The 14,574-nt window shown below is 44.4% G+C and overlaps 1 protein-coding gene across 5 annotated transcripts in view; it reads right to left on the bottom strand.

Moving 5' to 3' along the window:
* Window positions 1–104: 104 nt before the first annotated feature.
* The window catches only part of LOC120059061 (tensin-2-like), a 70,524-nt gene continuing 56,054 nt past the window's right edge, over window positions 105–14,574 (bottom strand). For 2 of the 5 annotated variants that reach the window (XM_039007842.1, XM_039007844.1), the window contains exons 19-28: window positions 14,389–14,551; window positions 12,445–14,270; window positions 12,217–12,348; window positions 12,006–12,101; window positions 11,649–11,726; window positions 5,941–6,021; window positions 5,588–5,756; window positions 5,132–5,200; window positions 4,021–4,050; window positions 105–3,454 (exon numbers count right to left, since the gene is read on the bottom strand). In XM_039007842.1, coding sequence (XP_038863770.1) covers window positions 3,313–3,454; window positions 4,021–4,050; window positions 5,132–5,200; window positions 5,588–5,756; window positions 5,941–6,021; window positions 11,649–11,726; window positions 12,006–12,101; window positions 12,217–12,348; window positions 12,445–14,270; window positions 14,389–14,551 — 2,786 coding nt within the window. In that variant the 3' untranslated portion in view covers window positions 105–3,312. The remainder of the gene's footprint in view (window positions 3,455–4,020; window positions 4,051–5,131; window positions 5,201–5,587; window positions 5,757–5,940; window positions 6,022–11,648; window positions 11,727–12,005; window positions 12,102–12,216; window positions 12,349–12,444; window positions 14,271–14,388; window positions 14,552–14,574) is intronic. The other 3 variants (XR_005478087.1, XR_005478088.1, XM_039007843.1) reach the window with 3 other exon arrangements.

Raw genomic sequence — 14,574 nt, 5'->3', positions numbered from 1 at the left:
ATTCTTGCTCTTGAAAAATGCTTGTTTCTAAGCAAAACACACAAGGCTTTAAATTCTTGAGTACAGTTTAGAAACCTAGAGATAGTAAATCCAATGAGCAGAAATCAGATTTGGTACCACAACTTTTGTATTATTATATTCATTTGTGCATACAAAGCTTTCTTAAAAAAATAGCATATAACAGATTATTTTCCTTACAAATGTTTCCTTTTGACTTTCACTTTCCTAGCTGCATGTGAGAAAATATATTACTACATATAAAGATCAATAAGAAAACAGACCACAATATATTACCACTGTTATACAAAGTAGTCTTCATGTCCAACATAAACAATGCAAAACTCTAACAATACAAACACATGAAGCTTAAAAATATGAATGATTCAATCTTAATACAGGAGTGCTTTGTCTTTGGTTAAGTACATAGGACCTTAGACACCTCTCTGATTTGTGTTTGTACATAAAGTCATACAGGTAAAAAGATATGTGAGCGTTACGTTGACGTTGTGGCAAAGACAGGACCTCATCCTTGTCTTGTTTTTAATGTTTGAATATATTTCTCAATAATATACAATATAATAAGGAATATTATTTGCACCATAGGTTAGATAATTGACCCATAATATATGTGTATAATAGAACTACATGACTATTTGAAGTGATATTATTATTGTGTATAGCGCTTGACACAAGAATCCATGGTTATACAATACACTGGGGAGGGCAGTGGTGTGGCACACCCTTGTTCCTTGGTTGTTCTTGGTTACTGCAAGCGTTTCTTTCTAGGGCACAACTCATAAGAACGTACATGTGAACTCAATATAACAATACCCCATAATCTCTGGGACTTACTATATCTGTGCCCTAACCCCTAGTCTCCACCAACATTACTATATCTGTGCCCTAACCCCTAGCCTCCACCAACATTACCATATCTGTGCCCTAACCCCTAGCCTCCACCAACATTACCATATCTGTGCCCTAACCCCTAGCCTCCACCAACATTACCATATCTGTGCCCTAACCCCTAGCCTCCACCAACATTACCATATCTGTGCCCTAACCCCTAGCCTCCACCAACATTACCATATCTGTGCCCTAACCCCTAGCCTCCACCAACATTACCATATCTGTGCCCTAACCCCTAGCCTCCACATACATTACCATATCTGTACCCTAACCTCTAGCCTCCACATACATTACCATATCTGTACCCTAACCCCTAGCCTCCACCACATTACCATATCTGTGCACTAACCCCTAGCCTCCACCACATTACCATAGCTGTGCCCTAACCCCTAGCCTCCACCAACATTACCATATCTGTGCCCTAACCCCTAGCCTCCACACATTACCATATCTGTGCCCTAACCCCTAACCTCCACATACATTACCATATCTGTACCCTAACCTCTAGCCTCCACATACATTACCATATCTGTACCCTAACCCCTAGCCTCCACCACATTACCATATCTGTGCACTAACCCCTAGCCTCCACCACATTACCATAGCTGTGCCCTAACCCCTAGCCTCCACATACATTACCATATCTGTACCCTAACCTCTAGCCTCCACATACATTACCATATCTGTGCCCTAACCCCTAGCCTCCACATACATTACCATATCTGTGCCCTAGCCCCTAGCCTCCACCACATTACCATATCTGTGCCCTAGCCCCTAGCCTCCACCACATTACCATATCTGTGCCCTAGCCCCTAGCCTCCACATACATTACCATATCTGTACCCTAACCTCTAGCCTCCGCATACATTACCATATCTGTACCCTAACCTCTAGCCTCCACATACATTACCATATCTGTGCCCTAGCCTCCACCACATTACCATATATGTGCCCTAGCCCCTAGCCTCCACCACATTACCATATCTGTACCCTAACCTCTAGCCTCCACATACATTACCATATCTGTACCCTAACCTCTAGCCTCCACATACATCACCATATCTGTGCCCTAGCCCCTAGCCTCCACCACATCACCATATCTGTGCCCTAGCCCCTAGCCTCCACCACATTACCATATCTGTGCCCTAGCCCCTAGCCTCCACCACATTACCATATCTGTACCCTAGCCCCTAGCCTCCCCACACATTGATACCCTAACCACATACACTCTGTCGCTTGCACATTACAAATAGACGTTTCTCACTTTTACTTTCTACTGTAGCATAACATATCCTGCTGTAGCCAAATGTAGTCTACTGTAGCCTAATGTAGTCAGTCTACTGCAGCCTACTGTCGTCTGCTGTAATCTACTGCAGCCTACTGTAGTCTACTGTAATCTACTGTAGCCTAATGTAGTCAGTCTAATGCAGCCTACTGTCATCTGCTGTAATCTACTGCAGTCTACTGTAGTCTACTGTAATCTACTGTAGCCTAACATACCCTGCTGTAGCCTAATGTAGTCAGTCTACTGCAGCCTACTGTAGTCTACTGTAACCTAATGTAGTCTACTGTAGCCTAATGTAGCCTAATCTAATATACTGTAGCCTAATGTAATACACTGTAGCCTAATGTAGTCAATCTACTGTAGCCTATTGTAGTCTACTGTAATCTACTGTAGCCTAATGTAGCCTAATGTAGTCTACTATAGTCTACTGTAGCCTAAAATACCCTGCTGTAGCCTAATGTAGTCTACTGTAATCTACTGTTGCCTAATGTAGTCTAATGTAGCCTAATGTAGTCTACTGTAGCCTAATGTAGTCAGTCCAGAGTAGCCTACTGTAGCCTTATTTATCCTACTGTAATCTACTGTAGCCTAATGTAGCCTTCTGTAGCCTAATGTAGTCAGTCTACTGTAGCCTACTGTAGTCTACTGTAGCCTACTGTAATCTACTGTAGCCTAATGTAGTCAGTCTACTGTAGCCTACTGTATCCTACTGTAGGACTAAATCATCTTCTACATTTTGGTTGACTTACACTTATGATTGTCAAAGGGAGAGTGACAGGGTTGAGGCAAGATCTTTGGTAGGCTAGGCTACTTATTGATACCTTAGATTACTGACTAACAAGTGACAACAAAGCTTTTGTAACTTGAAGGCAACTATCAAGGTCGGCATTATAGACATTAGAATATAAACAATGATTACATTTTGATTATAATTCAAAATGGCAGTCATGTTTAAAATGTTGAAACCTTTGGGGTCAAAACTCAGTCTTTGAAAAGATGCCACCACCACTGGTGCTTTGTGGGTCTGTAAAGCATTTCTGTAGGCTCCTGACTCTCTTTAGGAGTTGTGACAGTGTTGTTACGGTGACAGGTCCTTGGCTTGGTCCTTTTCTGTCTCTCTACCTGCGCTGCGGCCCTAACATCACCTTGTTGATGAAGTTGACGATGGCTGAGGCAGGCTGCTCCGGGTCGAGCTCTGCAAACAGATGACACACGTTCTCTGCCATGCTGCCTGGCTTCTTGGCTACAAACCCAAACACCCTATTGAACAGGAGGAGGAGGAGGAGAAAGAGAGGGGAAAGGAAAGAGATAGAGGGGGGAGAAATACACACTTACTCAGACATAGTGATGCCCATTCTTACTGGCTTGATATGACGACTGAGACCTCTGATCAACTCTTGAGAAGGAAACAGGGTGAGACTAAAGTATGGGCCAGGAAATTACAGTTACTGTAGTAGAAGGTACAACCTGGAAGGATAATATTTGCCGTGTTCAACCATCCTGATCTCATAAGCTTCCATACTGTTTCGCCCTCTCAGATTCAGTGAAGTGAAACGAAACGCGAGACCAGCGTTCAGGATGGTGGATCAGGTTAGCATAATATCTCCTAAGCTAAAATACAATATTTTTTTTCAATCATCAAACCCCACAAATTTTTGTAAATTGTCATGAAACAGGAACTGTGAGCATAGATATTTGTGAACATGAATTTGAGACTGTGTTCATGATCAACAGATATTTACCGGGATGACGGCCAAGGCACAGAAGCAATAAGATGCCATGCAGGTAATCAAACATTGTCAACACACATTAAGTGCAGAACTTACTTAGAAGTTGTGCTGTCTGAGTTAGTCCACCTGAAGCAAAGAGACAGACAGAGCTCTCAAACAAGCACAGAGGCATAGGTACAGCTGCAGTCACAGCCAAGGCCTGCAATACCCAGTCATACACACACTCTCTCCATCTCTCTCTCTCTCACACACACACACACACACACACACACACACACACACACACACACACACACACACACACACACACACACACACACACACACACACACACACACACACACACACACACACACACACACACACACACACACACACACACACACTTCAAGCTCATACAGATCCATGCACAAGATTAATGAAATATGGTGATGATTGAAATTCCTGTATTCTCTTATTTAAATGGATGGTTTAGATACACTGTGTGGTCAGAATGTTTCCATTACATTGAGGATATAGTACTAATGTAATACTGCGTGGTCAGAATGTTTCCATTACATTGAGGATATAGTACTGATGTAATACTGTGTGGTCAGAATGTTTCCATTATATTGAGGATATAGTACTGATGTAATACTGCGTGGTCAGAATGTTTCCATTATATTGAGGATATAGTACTGATGTAATACTGCGTGGTCAGAATGTTTCCATTACATTGAGGATATAGTACTAATGTAATACTGCGTGGTCAGAATGTTTCCATTACATTGAGGATATAGTACTAATGTAATACTGCGTGGTCAGAATGTTTCCATTACATTGAGGATATAGTACTAATGTAATACTGCATGGTCAGAATGTTTCCATTAGATTGAGGATATAGTACTGATGTAATACTGCGTGGTCAGAATGTTTCCATTATATTGAGGATATAGTACTAATGTAATACTGCGTAGTCAGAATGTTTCCATTACATTGAGGATATAGTACTGATGTAATACTGCGTGGTCAGAATGTTTCCATTACATTGAGGATATAGTACTAATGTAATACTGTGTGGTCAGAATGTTTCCATTATATTGAGGATGTGATACTGCCTGGCACTGGTTTCAATAACATCTCAGTCTTCAGTGGGATCTACAGCCTATCTGTCATATCTGTGGTTGTGATTAGGTTGTGTTCTGTGCTGGCTGGCTCCAGTGCCCACCTCCTGTCCTGGGGGTCGATGCTGCTGAAGGTCACACTGTTGACTGGGTAGTGTCTCCTGAAGAACACCCTATAGATAGATAGATAGATAGATAGATAGATAGATAGATAGATAGATAGATAGATAGATAGATAGATAGATAGATAGATAGATAGATAGATAGATAGATAGATAGATAGACAGACAGACAGACAGACAGACAGACAGACAGACAGACAGACAGACAGACAGACAGACAGACAGACAGACAGACAGACAGACAGACAGACAGACAGACAGACAGACAGACAGACAGACAGACAGACAGACAGACCATTGATATCCCAACTAATCTACCACAATACATCCATGCAAACCTTTCTTACAATTTTCTTTACTTATCGCTAATGATATACTGAACATGGGTGATGGGCCTCAGAAATTTAGGCAATATGAACTGGTCAGTGGTCATGTTACCTGCGCTGGCTGTCGGTCAGTGTGATGCCCTGTGAGGACACTTTGAAGTGGACCACTGTGGCCGCTGGCCGGGGGTTCTGTGCCAGGGTGGCTCCGGTTGCTCTGGAGATGGCCTGGGGTCCGGTCAGTGACTCAGTCTCCACAGAGTTCAGGTAAAGCACATTACAGGCTGGAGAAGAGAGGGGGTGGGGCGGGACAGTTACCACTCAGACAAACAGGGATGTAACTATGGGGATCACTTTAGAGCACTGTGGTGATCATAGATGTCACACACAACAGTGTCTCTCACCAACAACAGTAGGAATGCAGCCATTAGTGATTGAACATTATGATAACTGATTCATGGAACTCACCTGCACCCTGTTTGAGCAGGTCTGAAGCTGTGCTCATGTTACTGGCAGTCGACGGCAGCTCCTGCATTTCTCCAATGGAATCTACAACACGGAGATGTAAACAAGAGATAAAGGCATCATATACTCTGTCTCCATCTGGAGGGCATGGCTGGAAATGTTCCCACCAGGCCAGAAGTCAGTAATTATTTGCATTTTCAGCACAAATTGTCTCGTGATTTGATTGTGAGAGGGTACTTAGCATCACTGGTTAAAAAACTGCTTATTTTACTGAGGTGTGGACTGGTTCTTCAGTAGGCTAACTCGTTACAGTCCATAATGGGTTGTTGTGATGTTGAGTTTCAGTAGGCTAACTCGTTACAGTCCATAATGGGTTGTTGTGATGTTGAGTTTCAGTAGGCTAACTCGTTACAGTCCATAATGGGTTGTTGGGATGTTGAGTTTCAGTAGGCTAACTCATTACAGTCCATAATGGGTCGTTGTGGATGTTGAGTTTCAGTAGGCTAACTCGTTACAGTCCATAATGGGTTGTTGGGATGTTGAGTTTCAGTAGGCTAACTCATTACAGTCCATAATGGGTTGTTGGGATGTTGAGTTTCAGTAGGCTAACTCGTTACAGTCCATAATGGGTTGTTGGGATGTTGAGTTTCAGTAGGCTAACTCGTTACAGTCCATAATGGGTTGTTGGGATGTTGAGTTTCAGTAGGCTAACTCATTACAGTCCATAATGGGTTGTTGTGGATGTTGAGTTTCAGTAGGCTAACTCGTTACAGTCCATAATGGGTTGTTGTGATGTTGAGTTTCAGTAGGCTAACTCATTACAGTCCATAATGGGTTGTTGTGATGTTGAGTTTCAGTAGGCTAACTCATTACAGTCCATAATGGGTTGTTGTGAGGTTGAGTTTCAGTAGGCTAACTCATTACAGTCCATAATGGGTTGTTGTGATGTTGAGTTTCAGTAGGCTAACTCGTTACAGTCCTTAATGGGTTGTTGTGGATGTTGAGTCTCAGTAGGCTAACTCATTACAGTACATAATGGGTTGTTGTGATGTTGAGTTTCAGTAGGCTAACTCGTTACAGTCCATAATGGGTTGTTGTGATGTTGAGTTTCAGTAGGCTAACTCGTTACAGTCCATAATGGGTTGTTGTGATGTTGAGTTTCAGTAGGTTAACTCATTACAGTCCATAATGGGTTGTTGGGATGTTGAGTTTCAGTAGGTTAACTCATTACAGTCCATAATGGGTTGTTGTGATGTTGAGTTTCAGTAGGTTAACTCGTTACAGTCCATAATGGGTTGTTGTGATGTTGAGTTTCAGTAGGTTAACTCATTACAGTCCATAATGGGTCGTTGGGATGTTGAGTTTCAGTAGGTTAACTCATTACAGTCCATAATGGGTCGTTGGGATGTTGAGTTTCAGTAGGCTAACTCGTTACAGCCCATAATGGGTCGTTGGGATGTTGAGTTTCAGTAGGTTAACTCGTTACAGTCCATAATGGGTTGTTGTGATGTTGAGTTTCAGTAGGTTAACTCATTACAGTCCATAATGGGTTGTTGTGAGGTTGAGTTTCAGTAGGCTAACTCATTACAGTCCATAATGGGTCGTTGGGATGTTGAGTTTCAGTAGGTTAACTCATTACAGTCCATAATGGGTTGTTGTGAGGTTGAGTTTCAGTAGGCTAACTCATTACAGTCCATAATGGGTTATTGTGATGTTGAGTTTCAGTAGGCTAACTCATTACAGTCCATAATGGGTTGTTGGGATGTTGAGTCTCAGTAGGCTAACTCATTACAGTCCATAATGGGTTGTTGTGATGTTGAGTTTCAGTAGGTTAACTCGTTACAGTCCATAATGGGTTGTTGTGATGTTGAGTTTCAGTAGGTTAACTCGTTACAGTCCATAATGGGTTGTTGGGATGTTGAGTTTCAGTAGGCTAACTCATTACAGTCCATAATGGGTTGTTGTGAGGTTGAGTTTCAGTAGGCTAACTCATTACAGTCCATAATGGGTTGTTGTGATGTTGAGTTTCAGTAGGCTAACTCGTTACAGTCCTTACTGGGTTGTTGTGGATGTTGAGTCTCAGTAGGCTAACTCATTACAGTACATAATGGGTTGTTGTGATGTTGAGTTTCAGTAGGCTAACTCATTACAGTACATAATGGGTTGTTGTGATGTTGAGTTTCAGTAGGCTAACTCGTTACAGTCCATAATGGGTTGTTGTGATGTTGAGTTTCAGTAGGCTAACTCGTTACAGTCCATAATGGGTTGTTGTGATGTTGAGTTTCAGTAGGTTAACTCATTACAGTCCACAATGGGTCGTTGGGATGTTGAGTTTCAGTAGGTTAACTCATTACAGTCCATAATGGGTTGTTGTGAGGTTGAGTTTCAGTAGGCTAACTCATTACAGTCCATAATGGGTTGTTGTGATGTTGAGTTTCAGTAGGCTAACTCGTTACAGTCCATAATGGGTTGTTGTGGATGTTGAGTCTCAGTAGGCTAACTCATTACAGTCCATAATGGGTTGTTGTGAGGTTGAGATCCAGTAGGCTAACTCGTTACAGTCCATAATGGGTTGTTGTGGATGTTGAGTTTCAGTAGGCTAACTCGTTACAGCCCATACTGGGTTGTTGTGATGTTGAGTTTCAGTAGGCTAACTCGTTACAGTCCATAATGGGTTGTTGTGATGTTGAGTTTCAGTAGGCTAACTCGTTACAGCCCATAATGGGCCGTTGGGATGTTGAGTTTCAGTAGGTTAACTCGTTACAGTCCATAATGGGTCGTTGTGATGTTGAGTTTCAGTAGGTTAACTCATTACAGTCCATAATGGGTCGTTGGAATGTTGAGTTTCAGTAGGTTAACTCATTACAGTCCATAATGGGTCGTTGGGATGTTGAGTTTCAGTAGGCTAACTCGTTACAGCCCATAATGGGTCGTTGGGATGTTGAGTTTCAGTAGGTTAACTCGTTACAGTCCATAATGGGTTGTTGTGATGTTGAGTTTCAGTAGGTTAACTCATTACAGTCCATAATGGGTTGTTGTGAGGTTGAGTTTCAGTAGGCTAACTCATTACAGTCCATAATGGGTCGTTGGGATGTTGAGTTTCAGTAGGTTAACTCATTACAGTCCATAATGGGTTGTTGTGAGGTTGAGTTTCAGTAGGCTAACTCATTACAGTCCATAATGGGTTATTGTGATGTTGAGTTTCAGTAGGCTAACTCATTACAGTCCATAATGGGTTGTTGGGATGTTGAGTCTCAGTAGGCTAACTCATTACAGTCCATAATGGGTTGTTGTGATGTTGAGTTTCAGTAGGCTAACTCGTTACAGTCCATAATGGGTTGTTGTGATGTTGAGTTTCAGTAGGCTAACTCATTACAGTCCATAATGGGTTGTTGTGATGTTGAGTTTCAGTAGGCTAACTCATTACAGTCCATAATGGGTTGTTGTGAGGTTGAGTTTCAGTAGGCTAACTCATTACAGTACATAATGGGTTGTTGTGATGTTGAGTTTCAGTAGGTTAACTCGTTACAGTCCATAATGGGTTGTTGTGATGTTGAGTTTCAGTAGGCTAACTCGTTACAGTCCATAATGGGTTGTTGTGATGTTGAGTTTCAGTAGGCTAACTCATTACAGTCCATAATGGGTTGTTGTGAGGTTGAGTTTCAGTAGGCTAACTCATTACAGTACATAATGGGTTGTTGTGATGTTGAGTTTCAGTAGGCTAACTCGTTACAGTCCATAATGGGTTGTTGTGATGTTGAGTTTCAGTAGGCTAACTCGTTACAGTCCATAATGGGTTGTTGTGATGTTGAGTTTCAGTAGGTTAACTCATTACAGTCCATAATGGGTCGTTGGGATGTTGAGTTTCAGTAGGTTAACTCATTACAGTCCATAATGGGTTGTTGTGAGGTTGAGTTTCAGTAGGCTAACTCATTACAGTCTATAATGGGTTGTTGTGATGTTGAGTTTCAGTAGGCTAACTCATTACAGTCCATAATGGGTTGTTGGGATGTTGAGTTTCAGTAGGCTAACTCATTACAGTCCATAATGGGTTGTTGTGATGTTGAGTTTCAGTAGGCTAACTCGTTACAGTTCTTAATGGGTTGTTGTGGATGTTGAGTCTCAGTAGGCTAACTAATTAGAGTAAATAATGGGTTGTTGTGATGTTGAGTTTCAGTAGGCTAACTCGTTACAGTCCATAATGGGTTGTTGTGATGTTGAGTTTCAGTAGGCTAACTCGTTACAGCCCATAATGGGTCGTTGGGATGTTGAGTTTCAGTAGGTTAACTCGTTACAGTCCATAATGGGTTGTTGTGATGTTGAGTTTCAGTAGGTTAACTCATTACAGTCCATAATGGGTCGTTGGGATGTTGAGTTTCAGTAGGTTAACTCATTACAGTCCATAATGGGTTGTTGTGAGGTTGAGTTTCAGTAGGCTAACTCATTACAGTCCATAATGGGTCGTTGGGATGTTGAGTCTCAGTAGGTTAACTCATTACAGTCCATAATGGGTTGTTGTGATGTTGAGTTTCAGTAGGCTAACTCGTTACAGTCCTTAATGGGTTGTTGTGGATGTTGAGTCTCAGTAGGCTAACTCATTACAGTACATAATGGGTTGTTGTGATGTTGAGTTTCAGTAGGCTAACTCATTACAGTCCATAATGGGTTGTTGTGATGTTGAGTTTCAGTAGGCTAACTCGTTACAGTCCATAATGGGTTGTTGTGATGTTGAGTTTCAGTAGGCTAACTCGTTACAGTCCATAATGGGTTGTTGTGGATGTTGAGTTTCAGTAGGCTAACTCATTACAGTCCATAATGGGTTGTTGTGATGTTGAGTTTCAGTAGGCTAACTCGTTACAGTCCATAATGGGTTGTTGTGATGTTGAGTTTCAGTAGGCTAACTCGTTACAGTCCATAATGGGTTGTTGTGGATGTTGAGTTTCAGTAGGCTAACTCATTACAGTCCATAATGGGTTGTTGTGATGTTGAGTTTCAGTAGGCTAACTCATTACAGTCCATAATGGGTTGTTGTGATGTTGAGTTTCAGTAGGCTAACTCATTACAGTCCATAATGGGTTGTTGTGAGGTTGAGTTTCAGTAGGCTAACTCGTTACAGTCCATAATGGGTTGTTGTGATGTTGAGTTTCAGTAGGTTAACTCATTACAGTCCATAATGGGTCGTTGGGATGTTGAGTTTCAGTAGGTTAACTCATTACAGTCCATAATGGGTCGTTGGGATGTTGAGTTTCAGTAGGCTAACTCATTACAGTCCATAATGGGTTGTTGTGAGGTTGAGTTTCAGTAGGCTAACTCATTACAGTCCATAATGGGTTGTTGTGATGTTGAGTTTCAGTAGGCTAACTCGTTACAGTCCATAATGGGTTGTTGTGATGTTGAGTTTCAGTAGGCTAACTCGTTACAGTCCATAATGGGTTGTTGTGGATGTTGAGTTTCAGTAGGCTAACTCATTACAGTCCATAATGGGTTGTTGTGATGTTGAGTTTCAGTAGGCTAACTCATTACAGTCCATAATGGGTTGTTGTGATGTTGAGTTTCAGTAGGCTAACTCGTTACAGTCCATAATGGGTTGTTGTGATGTTGAGTTTCAGTAGGCTAACTCGTTACAGCCCATAATGGGTTGTTGTGATGTTGAGTTTCAGTAGGCTAACTCGTTACAGTCCATAATGTGTCGTTGGGATGTTGCTGCTGACCTTTCTCTGGGATCCGTAGGGAACAGGGCAGAGAGATGGGAGTGATGGAGTGTTGGTATACTAACGCAGACAAACTCCCTGTGGAACACGCACACGCGCATGCACGCACGCACGCACACACACACACACACACACACACACACACACACACACACACACACACACACACACACACACACACACACACACACACACACACACACACACACACACACACACACACACACACACACACACACAAAATTAGACTAAATTCTCCATTGGGCAGAGCAACTATTGAACATATCACTTGAAATGACTGAAAACTAACAATGTAGCCCAAAACTGAGAGCATACTATTCTTTATGAACAGCTCACCAAAATGGGGCTCATTCTGACACCCTTTGATATTCACTCCACGGGGGCCCGTCTCAATCAGGAAGTGTCGCACCAGCTGCTCCAATGGATCGACCACTGTGTGTGTGTGTGTTACAGGGAGAACATTACTAGCTAGCAGAAAATGAAGTGCTTTGTGTCGAAGAAATCTAGGTGGTTGAGATGAAGACAAGGGGCAGTCGTTGAGTCATACCTCTGCTGCTGTGGTTGTTGAGGTTAGCGGGCGGGGTGGCCACTTTCAGCGCCAGGCCATAGGCTCCCTGGAAGGAGTTGCTGTCCCGGATAAGAAAGGCCCCTGGTTCTCTCTCCTTCAGCGCAGCGATGGCTACAGGAATAGAGAAAATAGACATAATTTTTTTTTCATGCATATTGCATAACAGTCTGCTTTATTTATGAAGAGTAAAACAGTAACTGAAGTTACCTTGGTCCCTGGAGATGCCAGGCTTGTACCAGAAGCGTGAGTTGTCCTGGACAAACGTAACACTGACTCTGCCTGCCATCTCACTCTCCAGAGATAGCACTCCCTCTCCTTGGCCTGCAGGGGGCGCCATCTCCCCCACCGTTGGAGAGAAGGTGACATGGTGCTGTGAGGGGGTTGGCCTCAGGGTCCTCACCCCGAAATTAGGCGACCCTGGCTGGGCAGACTGACCCCGCTTCTCTGGGAGTGGGCACTGGGGGATGGTGACAGGAGTGTAGCTCGAGTATGGCACATGTGGGACAGATTGGGGATAGCAGCCGGTGGCAGAGGTGGGGAATGTGGGGGTGGTGTGTACCTCAGGGGCTGGAGAGTGCCCGCTGGTGCTGCCCTCCATGCCAGGGTAGTGCTGCAGGGGTCCTGGGGGCTCAGTGACCAGCATCAACCTCCGGCCCAGGGTGGCGAAGCCGGGCACAGGAGGTTCTGAGGAGGGGGACCCTTCCAGACTGCTGATAGGAGGCTTGGGGGAGGAAGTGGCCGAGGTGGAGGTGGAGCTGGATTTAGGGACCTCTGTGGTCAGTTTCCTGAGTGGACATGCTCCAGGTACAGGGTTGGGGGACTGGAACTGGGGCTGGCCAACAGGAGGCAGTATAGCAGTCTCTGTAGGAAGGGTGGTCTTTGGACCAGTTAGGCTAGCTTTCTCAGTGGGTGTCTGAGTGGGTGTAGCAGGGTGGCAGTGGTTGCTGGGCTGGCTGGTTGTAGTTGAGGGTGAAGATGTAGCACTGTGGTTCTGGGGCTGGTGGGGTGAAGGTGTAGCACTGTGGTTCTGGGGCTGGTGGGGTGAAGGTGTAGCACTGTGGTTCTGGGGCTGGTGGGGTGAAGGTGTAGCACTGTGGTTCTGGGGCTGGTAGGGTGAAGGTGTAGCACGGTGGTTCTGGGGCTGGTGGGGTGAAGGTATAGCACTGTGGTTCTGGGGCTGGTAGGGTGAAGATGTAGCACTGTGGTTCTGGGGCTGGTGGGGTGAAGATGTAGTACTGTGGTTCTGGGGCTGGTAGGGTGAAGATGTAGCACTGTGGTTCTGGGGCTGGTGGGGTGAAGGTGTAGCACTGTGGTTCTGGGGCTGGTAGGGTGAAGATGTAGCACTGTGGTTCTGGGGCTGGTGGGGTGAAGATGTAGCACTGTGGTTCTGGGGCTGGTAGGGTGAAGATGTAGCACTGTGGTTCTGGGGCTGGTGGGGTGAAGGTGTAGCACTGTGGTTCTGGGGCTGGTGGGGTGAAGGTGTAGCACTGTGGTTCTGGGGCTGGTGGGGTGAAGATGTAGCACTGTGGTTCTGGGGCTGGTGGGGTGAAGGTGTAGCACTGTGGTTCTGGGGCTGGTGGGGTGAAGGTGTAGCACTGTGGTTCTGGGGCTGGTGGGGTGAAGATGTAGTACTTTGGTTCTGGGGCTGGTGGGGTGAAGGTGTAGCACTGTGGTTCTGGGGCTGGTGGGGTGAAGATGTAGTACTGTGGTTCTGGGGCTGGTGGGGTGAAGATGTAGTACTTTGGTTCTGGGGCTGGTGGGGTGAAGGTGTAGCACTGTGGTTCTGGGGCTGGTGGGGTGAGGGTGAGGGTGGTTGTGTTGCTGTCAGTGTGGTCCAGTGGCTGTTGGGTTGGGTGGGGGAAGGTGTGGGTGTCACGGATGTAGACTGTAAAGGGTCAGGGATGTGTTGCTGGTTGACCTGCGACCCCTGAGCAGCAGCACTGCCGGGCCTATCCTGAGACTGGACAGACTCACAGTCACTGTTGACTATGTCAGTCGATCCAACTTCACACTCTTGCACACCTAGACTGAGGCTGAAACAAACAGAAAGTCATATTAAAGATGTTTGCAATATATTCTTACATTTAATGTTGGAATGTTTTATTTCTGATATGTGACTTTTGCAGATGTTAAAAACAACAGAATAGGCACCTTTCTTGTGTGCACAGAGGGCTGCTGGTGAGAACAGGGGTGGGCGGCCTAGAGAGGTCAGAGGGCGTGGAACATGGGACATCTCTTGAAGGATGCATCCTCTTGAAGGAACCCTGGGAGATGTGGTCCCGCCAACTCACATTCTCACTCATCCCCCTTCCATCTTATGGAAAACAGCGAACAGAG

Source organism: Salvelinus namaycush, chromosome 14, assembly GCF_016432855.1.
Source record: "Salvelinus namaycush isolate Seneca chromosome 14, SaNama_1.0, whole genome shotgun sequence".
NCBI classification, from domain to species: Eukaryota; Metazoa; Chordata; class Actinopteri; order Salmoniformes; family Salmonidae; genus Salvelinus; species Salvelinus namaycush.
This window is presented reverse-complemented; position numbering and strand designations above follow the sequence as displayed.